This window comes from Podarcis filfolensis (assembly GCF_964270895.1).
Source record: "Podarcis filfolensis genome assembly, chromosome: 5".
NCBI classification, from domain to species: Eukaryota; Metazoa; Chordata; class Lepidosauria; order Squamata; family Lacertidae; genus Podarcis; species Podarcis filfolensis.
In genome coordinates this window covers 79,850,981-79,868,150 of record NC_139608.1, presented here as the reverse complement: position 1 = coordinate 79,868,150, position 17,170 = coordinate 79,850,981, and the positions used below count along the sequence as shown (strand labels likewise).

Genomic DNA, 17,170 nt, shown 5'->3' with positions numbered 1-17,170 from the left:
AAACTTGAATAAACATATATAAAAGGCAATTCATAAATTAATAAAAATGATAGTAGCAGGGCTTATTTTTCAGCTGTGAACTTTCCGGAACTCACTTCTGGCACATCTCAGGTGGACCACATTGCCATTATAAGAGAACAAGGGAGTTCCGGCACCCTTTTTTCAATAGAAAAATAGCACTGGATAGTAGAACATAATAAAAATGGAGGAGAGAGAGGAGAGAGTCTACTGGAAGGAGGAGGATATTAGGATTAAAAAGGTTAAAAGGTTAAAAAGCCACAAACATCTCCCTGCTTTAGGCAGGAAGACCTCAGGAGAGAGGAAGGAGACCACATTTTTCTTTTTCTCACCCAGAACTGGTTGAAATTCAGTTATCCAGTTTAGGCCTGTCTGACATCCCTGAAATAAAGCCCTTCAGTTTATATTCTCTCTCTCTCTCTCTCTCTCTCTCTCTCTCTCTCTCTCTCTCTCTGTGTGTGTGTGTGTGTTTCAGGAATGTTGGGAAACACAAATGTGTCTATCTTATTGTGCCAAGCTAGCTGGAGCCCTGAACACCTGTTAAGGCCTGTGGATACATTGCAACAGTTGGCCTCCTTGTTTTGATAATAAAATAGAGTTCCTCAGATCCACTCTATTCTAGATAGTTTGCTGGCATTCAGATTAATATCCCATCAGCACAGCCTGCTTCCCCTCAACTAGATTACTTTCCCCATCGGGGACTTAAATCATAAAAGACGCGTCTGTTTATTCCCTTGTTTCTTTAGTGTCTGCCTCAGCCTCTCCTCACGGTTTCACCGGCTTCCATGGGAGCGCCTTCAAACACAAGCGTGGCGGTTAGTTCCCGCTTTGCTCTCACAGTCACAATGTTTGCAGAAGCAGATGCGGTTGCCCCTGTTTGCAGGTAAATCGTGCACAGATGCATTTCAGGGGGGCGGTTCTGAGAGAAAATGGTGGGAACTAAAGGCCGCTTCACACACTCAGGGGAATCATGAGGCGAAACCTTTCCTGTACTGTATAATTTCAGTGTTACTCAAAATGATACTTCATGGCAAAAACCTTACACGCAGAATGATATAATATCGGGGAGAAGTTGTTTATGGGTTTCTGTGAGTCTACCTGAGAGGATTACTGTACTTTTCCTTGTATATGACTAGGTTTTTTTTACTTAAAAATTATGTGAAAAACTGGGGGTTGTCTTATACACGGATAGTGAATGGTGGGGATTTCTTAAATTGGAGTCCCTAAAAATAGGGGGCATCTTATACATGGAAAAATATAGTATATTCTCTGCTGCTGAGTATACAGAGAAGGGTGTTTTATTTGTTCCTAAGGCAGGCCAGAGGTCTGGGAGAACTTTTGAAATCTGCTTATCCAAAGTCTGGAAATCAAATTCTACTGGGGGTACAACTTGGAAACAGATTGGGTGTTTAGTGGCCATATCTACAATCTAGAGGTGATTGGACACTCCCTTCAGATTCTTGTAGTTTGTCTCAGTTTTTTTGTCTGTGACTTAGAGATAAGCAGTTGGTTGCATGAACTTGGCCTTTTTGCATTACAAAAGTCTCTCACATCCTCCTAATCCTGCTTGGCCTATTGTTCCCCATTCTAGGATAATGTGGCATCCAGCCAGGTGAGGTGAGAAAAGGCTCACCCATTTGTCTTTATGGCAACAGGTCAACAGTATTTAACTGGCCAGATAAGGCTATTACCCTACAAATAAACTGGCTGATTGATTCAGGGAGCATCATCTGCTAGATTATAAATTCCACTGGATGCAGAATCACAGGGCTGGAAGGAACTCATCCAGACAGACCCCCAACAACAACAAAAATCTTTAACAGTACATTACCTTTATTTTCCTACTTGCAACCTCTAACCCTGCCTTAACACTTATACAACTAACACCACACCTGACATGCTAGTGTTTTAATTAATATGTCTCAGAGAGAGAGAGAGAGAGAGAGAGAGAGAGAGAGAGAGAGAGAGAGAGAGAGAGAGATGGAGATCAGAAATCTGCTTATACACAATATAGACAAACAGAAATACAAAGGCTAAAACATTTGCAAGGCTCAGTGCCAAAGTTCCAAAACAAGTGTGTTGATGTCTTGGAGTTCACTCTCTGCTCAAGAGAGTGAATTTGGGCTTCATGGTTCAAAACCTTGCTCAAGAAGCTAATTTTGAAATGGTCTGTAGAAGCATTAGCTTTTTCTTGCCAGGGATCACGTGAATTTAAGAGCAACATATCATCTCCAAAATCAATGGTAAAATCCTTTCCTTAGCCCAGGGAACAATTTTAAAGCAAAAGTCCTGTCAGAACTGATCACATTACCATATACTGTATTTTCCCGTGTATAAGACTATATCCCCCCCCCCCAATTTTTAAAGTTGAAAATTGAGGGTTGTCTTATACACGGAATGTTGTAATTAATTATTTCTTAATTTGGGGCTCAAAAAAAAAATACATTTGGGGCCGTCTTATACATGGAAAAATACAGTATATCTTTTCATAGTAATCAGTCGGGCCAAATTCAGATTGAGAAATGAAAGACAACTAGGGTAGAGTGTCTGCAGTATAATACTTTTGCAGTAACAAATAATAAATTGGTTAGCCATTTAAAAGTGCTACAAGACTAACATAGCTATCTCTCTGGAAGATTTTGCAGCATCAAGGACTTGGTACTCCTTAGAGCTAAGCAAAAGCTGTGAACAGGGATTGACAGGATTTAGTTGCAGCCTCCTTCCCCAACACCTCCTTTCACTGGGCCTACTGTGAGTGGAACAAACTTTGGCTACAATCTGAAGAATAAATTCTGGGGCTAAAGCCATAGGATTTGGGGTTCAGTCTGGTTGCCCCTTTCTGCTTGAATATGGCAGAGTCCCAATAACTATCATGGTCTTCTATAATCAGTTCTATAGTCAGCAGTATCAGGGGGTCAGTTCAGTGTCAAAGGATGGGAAGAAAAATTGAAGCTGACCCTAGTGTGAAAAATGAAGATTGATAATGGTATCGTGACCTCTGGCATTGCATAATAGGACTTTTATCCCTCCACCTTCTTCCTCCCCCCCCCCCCTTGCTTGAATGAAATGGGATGATTTACTGATGCTGTCTTAAAATGGGACAGTAGTACTGAGGGAGAAGCTGAATCTCCCTCACCCTCATATGAAATCCACTGCCCTCCCCATACCCTTTGGCTGTTCTTTGGTTGAACTTCAGTGCTGTGAGTGTAGCGACTGGCAGATGGTTCCTAATTTAAAATGTGCTGCCTGACATCAGCTCCAAATTTGTGTCGCTGTCAGATTTTTTTGTTCCCTCAAGTTTGTCCTTTCATGTACTTGACTTACCCCTTGATAAGCAAGACAATGCATTTCCTGTCCTTTCTGCTATTCTCATATTTTAGTGAATTATATTAATTTCGATCCATTTGTCTTTGGCTTTCTTCTCTTTTTGCTGCACACCATTCTATTTTCACTAATCTGCAAGGTAGATTTGAATCTTCTCTCTCTTTATACATGCATTAAAAAAATTTTTTTAAGCCAACCGAAATGTACTTGGGGTACATCTGAGCTCTTTGATGCTTGAAGTTAAGCCTGCGAAAATAGTTTAAGAGAAGAAAATATACGTTTGTGTGTCCTGTTTCCACAGTATTGTGTTTCTGGTTTTTCAGGAGAAATATGTAAGAAGTAAAAGAGCCAGCAGATGTATCACTGAATTGTCATTGGTTTCAAAATATTTTAAATTGTATATATGTATATGTTTTAAGGCTACAATTCCCTTTGGGAATACAATTTCAATAAGGTGTGTTACAGTGGGCTCTCATCAAATTGTATTTCCCAGATATTGTCTGGGATATCAGCTGTTGAGGCCTATACCTCACAAAGGATATTGTAAAGCTGGAAAAGGTGCAGAAGGGGGCAACCAAAAAAAGGTGCTGGAGCAACTCTCCTTTATGGAAATGTTTCAAGATGTTGGCCTTTTTAGCTCAGGAAAAAGGTTATCCATCCATGGCTTCTAGCCATCATGGCTATGTTCAACCTCCACCATTAATGGCAGTGTATGCCTCTGAATAACAGTTGCTCCCCATTTATTCTTTCTGATTTGTTCTTATGTATTTTCGTTTAGTTGGAGAGCATTATATGGAGAACAAGGCTGGTACTTGCTAACTGTCAAGCCCATCAAGAATACAACTGAAGTCTCCTGTATGTTAAGTGTGGAGAAAGATCCTGAGAATGGTTACATTCGTAAGTATCCAAAACATTGTTAAATCACTGTACACAGGGAAGGGACTGATGTGTTACAAATATGTTTACCGATAAGAGTTTAAACTGATGTGTATTTCAGTGAAAAGTTCATCTGGGCCTACTGAGCTTCCAAGCGTTTGTTTCAAGTTGTTTTATTCATGTTCTGTAATAAATTCATGTCCTGTGTTTCATTATGAGTCTAAGGCAGCTAACAATTTCAAATGAATTATCGAAGGCGGTTATTTTTGGTTAGATGTCTGTTCTATTATCTTGGCATGCTGACTTTGGGTTGCATTGGAATTTATAGAGTGTTTTGTTGGTGCTTAATGGCAGGGTGTGATCCAAACCTTCTGCATTGCAGGTTGGTCAGCTGTAGCTGAGATCACTTTTTGGGACATCAAACACAATAACCTAACAGTAAAGGGCATGAGTGCACACCTCTCTTGTGCTTTGCTGATTGTCAGCCAAGCATGGCTCAGAGCAGGTGAGGCACCATTGCCTTTGCTACAGTTGGCCCTTGTTAGCATCTCTTGGGTTCTGTCCGTCAAACTAGATTTACTGAAGAGGAACATAATGTCAGTGCTGGATGTTGCACTGACTTTGCCACCCCTTGTTCGTTCTTCGTCTGGCACTCTCTCTCGTCATCGGAGAGTTCTTGTGATGCAAGGCAAGATACACTAAAGTACCACAAGGCAATCCGTTTCCAGTGTTTTGTCACTGACAGATGCAGTTGTCATTTTCCCGCTGCAGGAAAATCTTTCTTTCCAAACCCATAATTTTGGAAGTGATTGCAGAAAGTTACCAATGTTCCTATCATTCACAGGATTAGAAACGTGAGAACTAAAACCAGGTGATTACATCCCCATTGAGGAAGTAAGATAATGTATCTTTCCTAAGAGATTTGGGAGTAACAAACCAGTCTTGAGAATGCTTCAGTATGTGTCCAGGTAGTGACTCATTACTGCTGGAAAACCTCTCTAAATTCTGTTAAGCCATTTGTGATTGGAAGCAGCATACAGGAAAATTTGCAAAACCATTTAAACATATTAATGCAAAGTTCAGCGCAGTTGATTTGATTGCATAAAAAGAAAACTTAAGTCCTTAATTTAAGGGCAAGGTTATACACGGAGAAATGTTTCATGGTGCCATTCTGATGGCCTAAAGTCAAGAGTTATTGGTGGCGGAATAACCACAGGGATGGTGGATTGAATGCATCCTTGTTGACAGGAGGAGCAAATAATGATGCTGTTTCTTAAAATATGTAATCCCTTATGCTTTTAATTAGGGTCACAACATAGAATGCAATCCTAACCCCCCTTACCTGGAAATAAGTCCCATTGAAAAAGTACAAACAGGAAAAATAAAAGGAACATGCAGAGAATAATACCCCCAAAGTGGTCCACCCGCCCCACTTTCCTGGAACAACATGGATTATAAAAAGACAAGGAGTTGCCAAAATATTTTTATTCCAGAATACTGTTCACAAAATAAAATTAACCAGATAATAGAATTTACTGGTGAGTAGACACAGTTTAGGATTGCAGCCTAAATCATTACTGTATTTACTCAAGTATAATGTGCCATCAAATCTAATGTGCACCTTATTTTTTGCAATGTGCTTTGGCCAAAAAAGGTGAGCATTAAATTTGAGTAAATGCGGTATATGATGATTTAAAAATGGGGCTGTACTACTATATTGTACAACTGTATTGCATGTTACAAGAAATGCAATAACAATATCCAGTCCTTTCACAGATCTGCAATTCAAGGGATATCTTAGTGGGCAGGGGGACAGATAAACCATGGCAGATTAATCTGGCTTTAAACTTTAGGTATGCAATGGAAATATGGTTGTGTTAATGCATGATACTAAATTGCCAATTTGCACCTGTGAAAACTGAGAACAGGAACTAATTAAAGGCAAACTGAGGGGCAATTTATCCATATTGTTATGGCCATTTTAAATAGAAGGAGGCGGCTTCTAATTAAAGGCCCAATACCCCTGGGCTGGGTGGCAATAGTGATTTAAGTGAGGGGAAATCGCTACATTCAAGGTCTGAAAAAAGGAGTATGGAATAGGGTTAGGGTCAGTGCTTTTTTCCTAGATAAATACCGGTAGGTTCGTACTCACTGTGAAGTTTTTACAGTAAGTGCCACACTTTTTAACAACAACAAAAAAGAGGTGCCGGTAGTATGTACCTTGAGTACCCCCTTGAAAAAAGCACTGGTTACAATTGCTTAGCAGTGACAATGTCTGAATTTACTGTAAATGTGTCCTGCTTTTTTCGCTTTTCTCTTCATTTTCCTGAACTGTCAGTCAGCATTATTTGCCCACTGAGCATGTTAAATTCTCATTCTTCTGCTGTTGTTTTGTTCTTCCCTTAGGATTTCCCCTCCCATTTGTTTTGTGCTACTCTGATTCTCCCAAGCCTACTGTGCATGGATACAGTTACAGATAGGTAGCCGTGTTGGTCTGCCATAGTCAAAACAAAAAAAAAATTTTTTTCCCTTCCAGTAGCACCTTAAAGACCAACTAAGTTAGTTCTTGGTATGAGCTTTCGTGTGCATGCACACTTCTTCAGATACCCTTCTTCAGATACCCTTCTTCAGATACACTTCTTCAGATAGCCCTGGGTATCTGAAGAAGTGTGCATGCACACGAAAGCTCATACCAAGAACTAACTTAGTTGGTCTTTAAGGTGCTACTGGAAGGAAAAAAAATTTTTGTTTTGTTTTGTGCATGGATAGTATTGTTTTGCTATATAAAGTCCAGTACCCTTTGAGATGCGGGTGGTGCTGTGGGTTAAACCACAGAGCCTAGGACTTGCCGATCAGAAGGTTGGCGGTTCATATCCCCATGACGGGTTGAGCTCCCGTTGCTCGGTCCCTGCTCCTGCCAACCTTCCAGTTCAAAAGCACGTCAAAGTGCAAGTAGATAAATAGGTAAACGGCATTTCTGTGCACTGCTCTGGTTCGCCAGAAGCGGCTTAGTCATGCTGGCCACATGACCTGGAAGCTGTACGCCAGCTCCCTCGGCCAGTAAAGTGAGATGAGCGTCACAACCCCAGAGTCGGCCACAACTGGCCCTAATGGTCAGGGGTCCTTTTACCTTTACCCTTTTACCCTTCGAGAATTTAGTTTGCTGTTAAATGAATTTTATATTTTATATCATGTGTCAGGAACCTTTGGCCCTCCAGATGTTGCCATCAGCCCCAGCAATCATGAGAGTTGTTGTTTAGCAACATCTAGAGGGCCAAAGGTTCCCCACACATGATTTATATTATTTAGATCAGTGTTTCCCAAACTTAGGTCTCCAGCTGTTTTTGGACTGACTACAACTCCCATCATCCCTAGCTAGCTGGACCAGTGGTCAGGGATGATGAGAATTGTAGTCCAAAAAGAGCTGGAGACCCACGTTTGGGAAACTCTGATTTAGATATCACAAGGACACCCCCCACTTATTTTAATTCAGTAAGTAAACATAGGGTTTTGTGCCTATTCATCAATTAACTCCCCTGGACATATTGCAAAAAATTAAACAGCAATGTGTTGTTTTAAACATTTGGGTACTGATAAGGTGACTTCCTGAAAAATGTATGGGTACATTAACTTCCTTTCTTCCTTTATAAAGAACATTCCCATTGATAGCTATTAAAAAAATGAACTTCCAAATTAGCCCTCAAATTCTTTCAAGTTTACTTCTTGCTACCTATGCTGCCCAGTAGAGGGAGCCACACACCTCCAAAAAACAACATGCAGCTCTGGGAAAAGTATCTGTCCTCAGCTGTTGTCCTTTGGGTGCCCCTCACTGCTAAAAGCAAAACTGGGGAGGTTAAAATGGCATGCTGGTACAATTTGGGTGAAGAATAGGAGAGAGAATGAATTATGGAGTAAAAGAGTAATAATTTATATACTGCAATGCTTCAGAATGTTTAAAAGCAGAGGTTTCAGGCTTGTCAGATTTGCTAGAACCTAAAGATCTACCAACTTCAGGTACAAAAAACTTACAGGTAGAATTAATGAAGTACCCTTGAGCATATTCTGAGTCTAGGATTCCAACCCCCCCCCTCTGCCTGGACTAGTACTGAACATACCGTATTTCCCCCTGTATAAGACGCTTCCGTGTATAAGAGGCCCCCTATTTTGGGGGACTCAAAAAAATGGGGCGAGATGGCCCAGAGTTGTTGAGCTTTTTTGGCAGAGCTTTTTTTGGGGGGGGAGGGGATGCAGAAACCAGAATGACAGGCACTGACAATTGTTCACATCTCAGAAGCCAACAAGCGCCCGTCTACTCACCAACAGCAGTCAGCATTCGCACAGCTGCAACCAATCACCAGTCCCCCCCCCGGCACTATCCGTGTATAAGATGCCCCCCGTTTTTTACATTCTTTTATAGTAAAAAAAATCGTCTTATACATGAAAAAGTACGGTCGTTTATTAGTCCTTTCACACGTAACTCCATTGCTGGTTGGCTTTCTTGATTTTAACAGCCTTGTTTAGGTCAAAAGAAAGCTGTTTTGTATTGTTTAAACAACTGGGCTTCAGAAACCCTTGCTGATTTCCTGCAGATCACCAGAGATCTTTCAGTGGATCCCAATCAACCTGGAACTAACTGAGCTCCCCCACCCCACCCATTCTATTTTTATTCCATCTTTCCTCCGCGGAGTTCAAGGTGATTCTGTGAAATAGTCATCAGTTGCTGGACTCATAAAATAGGTATCTTACAAAGGAGGAAAGCTGGTTTATATTTGATATAGAATTTTTGCATTGTGATTGGTTCAAGGCAACGGCAGATGCATTGTCTCCTTTGTGGAGATGTAAACTTATCACAGAGACATGAAAAACATTTCCATTCTGGCAGCTGTAACAGGCAGGAGGTCTCGGGCCATTTTCTTTGTGAACAAGATTATGTGTCATAAAGCTGTCAGGAGCCAGTTCTAATTTGACAGTTTGTTGGCTCTGGAGACTGCAAGACGATGCACATTGGAGATGGGGATATCTTACAGATGCCACAATATCTTTGCGGATGGCACTGATAAAAGGCGGGTGAATTTTATGGGCAAGTGAAATTGTCCTTGCAAAGAAATAAAGCCGTTTTCTGTGCTTTGACAGTAGTATGTCACCCTACACACTGTGGGGCAACAAAGCTGCCTCAGGGTTTAGAGCAGTCTTAATTTCATGTTGGAATCAAGCTATAGATTGTCGGTTCATCAATTCTTTCTGAAAATTAGGGTTGTAAATTTAATCAGTAGATTATAACATGCAGTCCAGCATTTCAGAAACATGGTTTCTCTCTTGTGTAACACCCATGTTCTCTCACCAAGAAATGTGGCTTGAACCCTCTTCTCTGCCTGTTCTGCAATGGTCAGTCCTGAGCTGGTTTCTGAGAACCAAACTAGCCATGATAAGGGAGATTTGTCACTCAGAAGCAGCTACACCTCCAGTTTCTAGTTTGGATTGAGGTTACAGCACTGGTTGATGGATTCTAATTCCTCCCCCACCCCCTGCCCAATATTTTCCTAACTGTAAATCTCCTTCTCTCAGAACTGGTACTAGCTACTGGGGCAAAAGATGCGAGGAGAGGACAGAGAAAGGATTCCATATCGTAGCAGTCTTTTTACCTCCATGGTAAATAGCAACTTCGGGGAGGAATTGTGGAAATGGTGGAAGTGAAACGTTTAACAGTGCCACAGCCTCAGTCCAAATCTCAATCTCTCTCTCTCTCTCTCTCTCTCTCTCTCTCTCTCTCGCTACTTCCTGTTGAAGAAGTCATAAGATCTGCCCAAGATCTCTTCTGTAGTGTGTTGTTCAGCCCTGTGGGCTTAATATACTGTCCATAGCGCCAAGGAAATTTTAATTTCACAATTTGATGCAATTTGATTTATTTCTGACTCTATCCCATGGGCTCAAAGTAGGTTATAGCAGTTTTCTTTCCTAAATGTAAATTGTTCTGTGCAAAAGGGCCTTACAATCTAAGTAAATCAAGTTGTTGGGGGATAACAGAGGCCAATTTTTTAAAAAAGAACATTGTAAGCTTAAAATCACATGCTGTAATTTGGCAGCATTTCGTATACTGATATGCAGTTATGAGAAAATAGAATAGAAAAAGCAAATAGGACACATTTCTTGTTAATGTGCATGTCTATTGTCAAGATGCATAACCCCTTCAGATTTTAAATTACAGACTCTGGGACTGAAATATGAAGAATGTCAAGTGTAAAAACTCTTACTAGTGTTTTTTGTTTTAATTAAAAAACCAGCTTCTGTCCTAAAGGCAATAGAAAGACAAAATTTTGTGTGGAGTACTTTACTATGGATAGGTACTTAAAAATCATGGATAATCACTGGGGAACCAGGAATATATTGTATTAGTCAACTAAAGCTTTAGTTGACTGACTGGCGAGTGCACATTTTAATCAGCAGGGTTAAAAGTTAGCAGCGTGCTCATTTTGAAGTTATTTTGGTTCTGGTCTGTTACTGTAACAGGGAGTGATAAAAGTATTAAAGATGGTGGTCTAATAGTGAGTGGCAGCTTTTGTTCATTACACTGTGTTGGGCATTTTGCCAATGCAAGAACCAATTTAATGAATCCATGTATTGGTTAAAATCCATTAAATCGGTGATCAATGACATATTTGACATTCAATTTAAGATTTATTTAGATGATTGTTCATAGTAGCATGCTTCACTGTGTTCTGGCTGAGTTGCCTCCTTCCTTTTTTTGTAATCTCAGATGAATACAGAATAAGAGGGCTAGTCAGAGCAGCCTTTTCCTGCAGGGGGCAGCCTGACCATATGAGACTCCAGGCAGTTGCTAACCTAGAAAAGGCAACATGTACATGCAAACTCTCTTAATTTGGCTCAGAACTGCTTGGGTTAGGCTTCAGGTTCCACGTAAAATAGAGCTAGAGAGCCTGTGGCCCCCCAAAGGTGGAAGGACTACACCTTCCATCATCCCTCACCGTTAGCTGGGCTTCCTGGGCTGATGGGAGATGGAATTCAAAAACATCTGGAGGGCCACAGGTTCCCCACCCCTGATGTGTACAGTATAAACAGAGAACAGCTGAGAAGTGAGCCCTTGGCTGGTCTTGCAGTCCTGGCGGGTGACCAGCCTGCCACCCTCTGGAACTGGTCCTGATGTTAGGAGCCAACATGTCCAGGTTTTAACTGAAGGTGGAGCTGCTTGCCTGCTTGTGGGTGTAAACAGTTCTCCCAATATTAAAACCACATAACTCTTAGGCTGAGAGAAATGAGTGCAGGGACAAGGTGTTTGCTGTTTTATTCAGGGTAGCTGCCAGTGGTTGGAATCAGCCTACTCTTGTTCTGCATCCTAAATGATTACATACCCTCCAACATTTCTCTGATGACGATGACGACGACAACAACAACAACAACAATAATAATTATAATGTAATTATTTATACCCTGCCCATCTTACTGGGTTGCCCCAGCCACTCTGAGCAGCTGCCAACATATATAAAAACATAATGAAACATTAAACATTAAAAGACTTCCCTATACAGGGCTGCCTTCAGATGCCCTGTAAAGGTTGTATAGTTACTTATCTCCTTGGCTTGGGGGGGGGGTCCCATAACTCCTTACCCCCCAACATTTCTCTGATGAAAATAGGGACATCCTAAGGAGAAGTAGAACATTCTGGGATCAAATCAGAAACTGGGACAGCTTCTGTAAATATGGGACTGTCCCTGGAAAATACGGACATTTGGAGGGTTTGCGATTAACTCCAATGTTATTTGTGCAATGATCAGGCCAATCTGTTCCTCAAGTCAGGAGACTGCCAGGATTATAGCCACTGTTCTCTTTCCCTGCAACAATACAGACAGACACTCTGCTATGAGCTGCACAGAAGTATTTAAAGGCACCTAGCTAAGAAAGCAGGAGACATCTTTTCTCTCCATGTAAGTCCTTTTAAACTATGAATTCTGATGCCGTAGAAGAGACCTCTTTGACCCAGTGCCCTGCTTATCACATTTACTGGTTAACTGAGCCCTCCTCCCTTTATAAGAACACTTTAACCCTTATCCATGTAGGTTAACTTAGGCGTCTGCAAGGGGGAGGGGGAGGGGATGTCCATTTATTTAATTATACTTGGCCCATGTGAGGCAACTGGGGTAAGGCGAGTTCATGGCCTTGCTTTGCAGAGGAGTTCATTTTGTTCTCACAACAAGTTTATACTATTAAGCTGGCACATCCGGTCAATATCTAATTTAGCGCAGCAGGCAAAGCTCGCTGACAAGCCTGATGACAAATGTGGTCCTTGCAGGCAAGTAGCAAAAAGAGACAAAAGGCAACAGGGCTGCCAAAGGATTAACTGCTTAAAACCCCATTTGTTTTTTTCTTGAATATTTGTTCAGCTGGTTGACTTGAAAGATAAGCCAACTTTAAGGTCATACTGCAATAAAAAATGTCTAGTAACCACCTGTTACCAACAGTGTGGCATATGTAATGCCATCTCGGACAGAGTAAAATTCAGAGAGAAAAGCATAAAGGGAGCATTTGAAACTAAGCAAAACGTATGTACCAGCCATTGATTTCACTGCTTAACTGACTCTCCATAAGAATCAAAGGACTAGCAGCTGGGGATTCCCCACCCACCCAAATTTAATGTTGAAGGTACCAGTTGCAGCATTTTGAGCAATTGCATGAGGTCTTTCATCTGCAAAGCCAGGTTCACACTGCACACCAGGAAATCAAAAATTGGCTTGGCAAGTGAGTCCTATCCTTTTCCTTAAGTGTCAGCCAGCTTAGGCACATAATAGTTCTAGTACATTTATCTTGCTCTCTGCTCTTCCTTTGTCTTACAAAAATATGATAAATATGTTAAAAAACAGCTGCAGAACTGCTCCACGACATATGTGTGTGTGTGTGTGTTGTCCTGTACTTATAAGGGGAGTGAATGAGAAGTGCTGAACAATATCTTTCTAGAATTCAAACTAGGCTCTGGAACCAAGTTGTGGCTCAAGTTAAGACTTGTACTACTCCCTATCCCCATGTGTATCCATATGTGTTTGTCTCTGGGATATTCTCTTTTCACTACCATGCCAACCCTGGGCACCCTCAATGTATTTTTCATTTGCTATAGCTCATGCCCCTTTTCAGTAGATGCCATTGCTTTATGTCTGCTATTTAAAAGGGGGCAATAATGCAGGTGCTGATACATGAATGTGCCATGTCATTCACGCTATTGCAGGGGGTTGGGCTAGATGACCCTCGGGGTGCCTCCCAGCTCTATAATTCTGTGATTCTGGGCTGGATTAAAGCAACAGTAGCCTGTGGCCAGGTGCTTCTGGAAACTTGCAGGAAGGGCCTGTGGGTGATGCTTTTCCCCTGTGGTTTTTATCCCTACCACCTGTTGTTTAGAAATACAGTGCATCTCTCTATGAAAATCCTATTCTCAGCTTTCATGATTAATGAATAAATGCATGCTTAATCCTCCAGCAAAAATATACGAATAGCCTCTCTTGCCAAGTCCAAAAGTGGCTTTCTTTTTTCATTGGCAGCCTAGCTAGATGAGTGCCAGATCATAAGCAGGACATGAAGGTCATAAGCAGGACGTGGAGTAGTTTGACCCAGAGAACAGAGGCCAGCCTCTGGCAACTGTTTAGGAAGGTCTCCAGCTTTGACAGTGAACTTGGGGGGGGGGCTCTCTCTGTTAGTGGGCTTATCAAGTGGTGATGGTGGGCACAAATGCTATGAGCAATGGTAGGCAGCCTGGTCTAGCCACCATCTAATTTCCCCACAGTGCTCCAGAATGAACTACATTGTGCTAAGTTGGAAACAATAATTTGTAACAGCAGACTTTAGGATAAGGTTAAGCAGGATAGGCTGCCTTCCCTCCGCGCCAGACAATGGCCATTTGCATCTTTTACAATAACTGTGTAATGTAACATATTTTTCAGCTTAGGAACTCAGAAGGGCTTTACATTTTGGAATGAGGGAGAAGGTTAGGGATGACCTTCATTACAGACCTTCCAAGTGCCCCTATTTTGCAGGGACAGTCCCAGATTTACAGAAGCCATTCTGGTTTCTGATTTGACCCTGGAATGTCCCGCTTTTCCTTAGGATGTCCCTATTTTCAACGGAGAAATGTTGGAGGGTATGGCGTTATCCAACCCCTGAGTCATCTGAAGGCAGTCCTGTATAGGGAGGTTTTTAAATGTTTAACCTTTTATTATGTTTTTATATACAGTGGTACCTCGGGTTACATACGCTTCAGGTTACATACGCTTCAGGTTACAGACTCCGCTAACCCGGAAATAGTACCTCGGGTTAAGAACTTTGCTTCAGGATGAGAACAGAAATCACGCGGCGGCAGCACAGCAGCAGCAGGAGGCCCCATTAGCTAAAGTGGTGCTTCAGGTTAAGAACAGTTTCAGGTTAAGAACGGACCTCCGGAATGAATTAAGTACATAACCAGAGGTACCACTGTATGTTGGAAGCTGCCCAGAATGGCTGGGGCAACCCAGTCAGATGGGCAGGGTATAAATAATTAAATTATAATTATGGAACAGGACCTTCCTACTTTAATTGGAGAAATGTTGGAGGGTATTTCATTATCATGTTCTTGCAGTGGCGTAGCGTGGGTTGTCAGCACCCGGGGCAAGGCAAGTCATTTGCGCCCCCTAACCCGTGGATTTGCGCCCCCTAACCCGTGGATTTGCCCTAACCCCAGATGTTGCGCCCGGTGCGGCCGGCCCCCCTGCACCCCCCACGCTACGCCACTGTGTTCTTGTTATGTGGTTTTGAGGTTTAGTGTATGGCTAGAGCAATCAAAGCGTTTTTTGTGGGGAATTGTTCTGAAAATGTAACGTGTACCTTTTAAGCATAGGGACACGAGTGGTACTGTGGGTTAAACTACAGAGCCTAGGACTTGCCGATCAGGTCGGCGGTTCGAATCCCCGCGAGGGGGTGAGCTCCCGTTGCTCGGTCCCTGCTCCTGCCAACCTAGCAGTTTGAAAGCATGTCAAAGTGCAAGTAGATAAATAGGTACCGCTCTGGCAGGAAGGTAAAAGGCATTTCCATGTGCTGCTCTGGTTTGCCAGAAGCGGCTTAGTCATGCTGGCCACATGACCCGGAAGCTGTACGCCGGCTCCCTCAGCTAATAAAGCGAGATGAGCGCTGCAACCCCAGAGTCGGCCAAAACTGGACCTAATGGTCAGGGGTCCCTTTACCTTTACCTTTTAAGCATATTCTTTCCTTCACATAATTCTGGGTGCTGTAGTTTACCTCTCACAGAGATACAACTCTCAGCAACCTTTAAGAAACTCCAGTTTCCAGAATTCCTTGGGGGTGTATATGTGTGGAAATGTGTTTCCAATATGCTTTAAAGGTATTGTGTGTGCAGCCTGTGTATACAATTTTTGGATTGGCTTGCTTTCGATCAAATTTGAAAATGCTTCATTTTAACGGAAGCATTTAAAGCAAACAAAAATGGCATCGTCAGTGCTACTACTGGCATAATGGCAAAAGAAAGCTTGATTGCTATCTGCTAGTGGGAAAATCTGAAGCTCAAACCATACAGGAAGAAGTTGCAGGCAAGTAGCACACAGCTTAAATGTTTGCTTATTTTCCAGCACCTCCAAGCTCCAAAGTGGGGAAATCAAGGCTTGGAATAAACCTGTTCATAAGCTGGTTGCACCCTAGTAACTGGCTTTGAAATATTCCTCATCAAAAATGGCCCATTGTTTGGTTATTCAAGTGTCAAGAACATACAAATGGAAACATAGGGCTGTCAATGACTCATTCTTGAAGAACCGAGTGTGTGGGGGTTGTATTTTGTATGTAAAGAGTGGATGACTCAGGGCTGCTAATCAATGATATTTTGCTATAAGCAGAATTGTAATTGACCAGCCACACTTGCGCCAGGTGGGGCACAGCAGTTTTTAAGTGTGTGCCTCTTGCTATGTTCTCTCCACACAATGCATGTGACGTAACCATGTGAGCAGTGTTGTCTTCACCCTTTCCCTGCTTCTGTGTTTCCACACACAGCAACATTTTGAAGAAAATGGAGTGCGGACAGCTCAAACCCTGATGGCTCAGTAGTTAAGGGGCTGGAAAGGGATGTCCCAGTCACTTCAGGCCTTCTTCAGCACAAAGCAAGAGGGAGCAACCATGTAGAAGTGCTCTCCTCCTTTCCCTGAGAGTTTTGCTGGGGAGTTCAAGGTGGGGTACATAATTCTCCCCCTCTCAATGTTATCCTCACAACAACCCTGTGAGGTAGGTTAGACTGAGAGACTGTGAGTGGCCCAAGGTGAGTTTCATGGATAAGGCCCTACACACCCACCCACCCACACCCACACATTCCTTGGTGGTACGTCTCCTTCCTCATTCTCCCATTCTGGCAACAGGACTTAGGTGGGCAATCCTGACAGAGAACGTACCTCCATCTCCAGTTATGGTGCTTCCTGCCAGCCTCTTTGACCTCCTTGATTTGCCTGTCCCACTTGGTTGATGACAGGAATGAGCTGGCAGTAAATCACAACTTCACAAGTTGAGGTTACCTCTTTATTAGCAAAAACAGGATCTGCACAGGCCTAATGAGCACAGCAACTCATCTCCGACAGGTCTGGCCCCCATGAGACTGAAGGTCCTTGCCTCCCCACAGCTGCCTAAGTCCCCTCCTCTCCGGGGTTTTTCCTAAGCAGACTGAGACTGTGCCTGCATGAAGCTAACTTCTCCTCCACCCTCTTCATGCCTCTCCTGGTTCTGGGAGACCTGTGAGGAGCGGAGTTTGTTGCAGCAGGAGGGGGAGACACCCATGCCTCTTCACCAGCCAGACATCTCTGCCTCTTGGCCTCCCTCCTCTCCTGCGTCTGATTCTGGACTTCTCTCTGCTACAGACACTGCCTGCTAACTAAGCCCTGTTGCCTCTTCAGCTTCCGACACCTCCACACCCCCAGTCCTTTCCCTC

The 17,170-nt window shown here is 42.6% G+C and overlaps 1 protein-coding gene across 4 annotated transcripts in view; it reads left to right on the top strand.

Annotated features, from left to right (window-relative positions):
* Nucleotides 1-17,170, top strand: part of LOC310762928 (heparan-alpha-glucosaminide N-acetyltransferase-like) — a 170,598-nt gene that overhangs the window by 1,915 nt on the left and 151,513 nt on the right. For 2 of the 4 annotated variants that reach the window (XM_083614752.1, XM_083614755.1), the window contains exons 3-4: nt 765-901; nt 4,121-4,239. In XM_083614752.1, the coding sequence (XP_083470878.1) occupies nt 765-901; nt 4,121-4,239 (256 nt within the window). The remainder of the gene's footprint in view (nt 1-764; nt 902-4,120; nt 4,240-17,170) is intronic. The other 2 variants (XM_083614753.1, XM_083614754.1) reach the window with 1 other exon arrangement.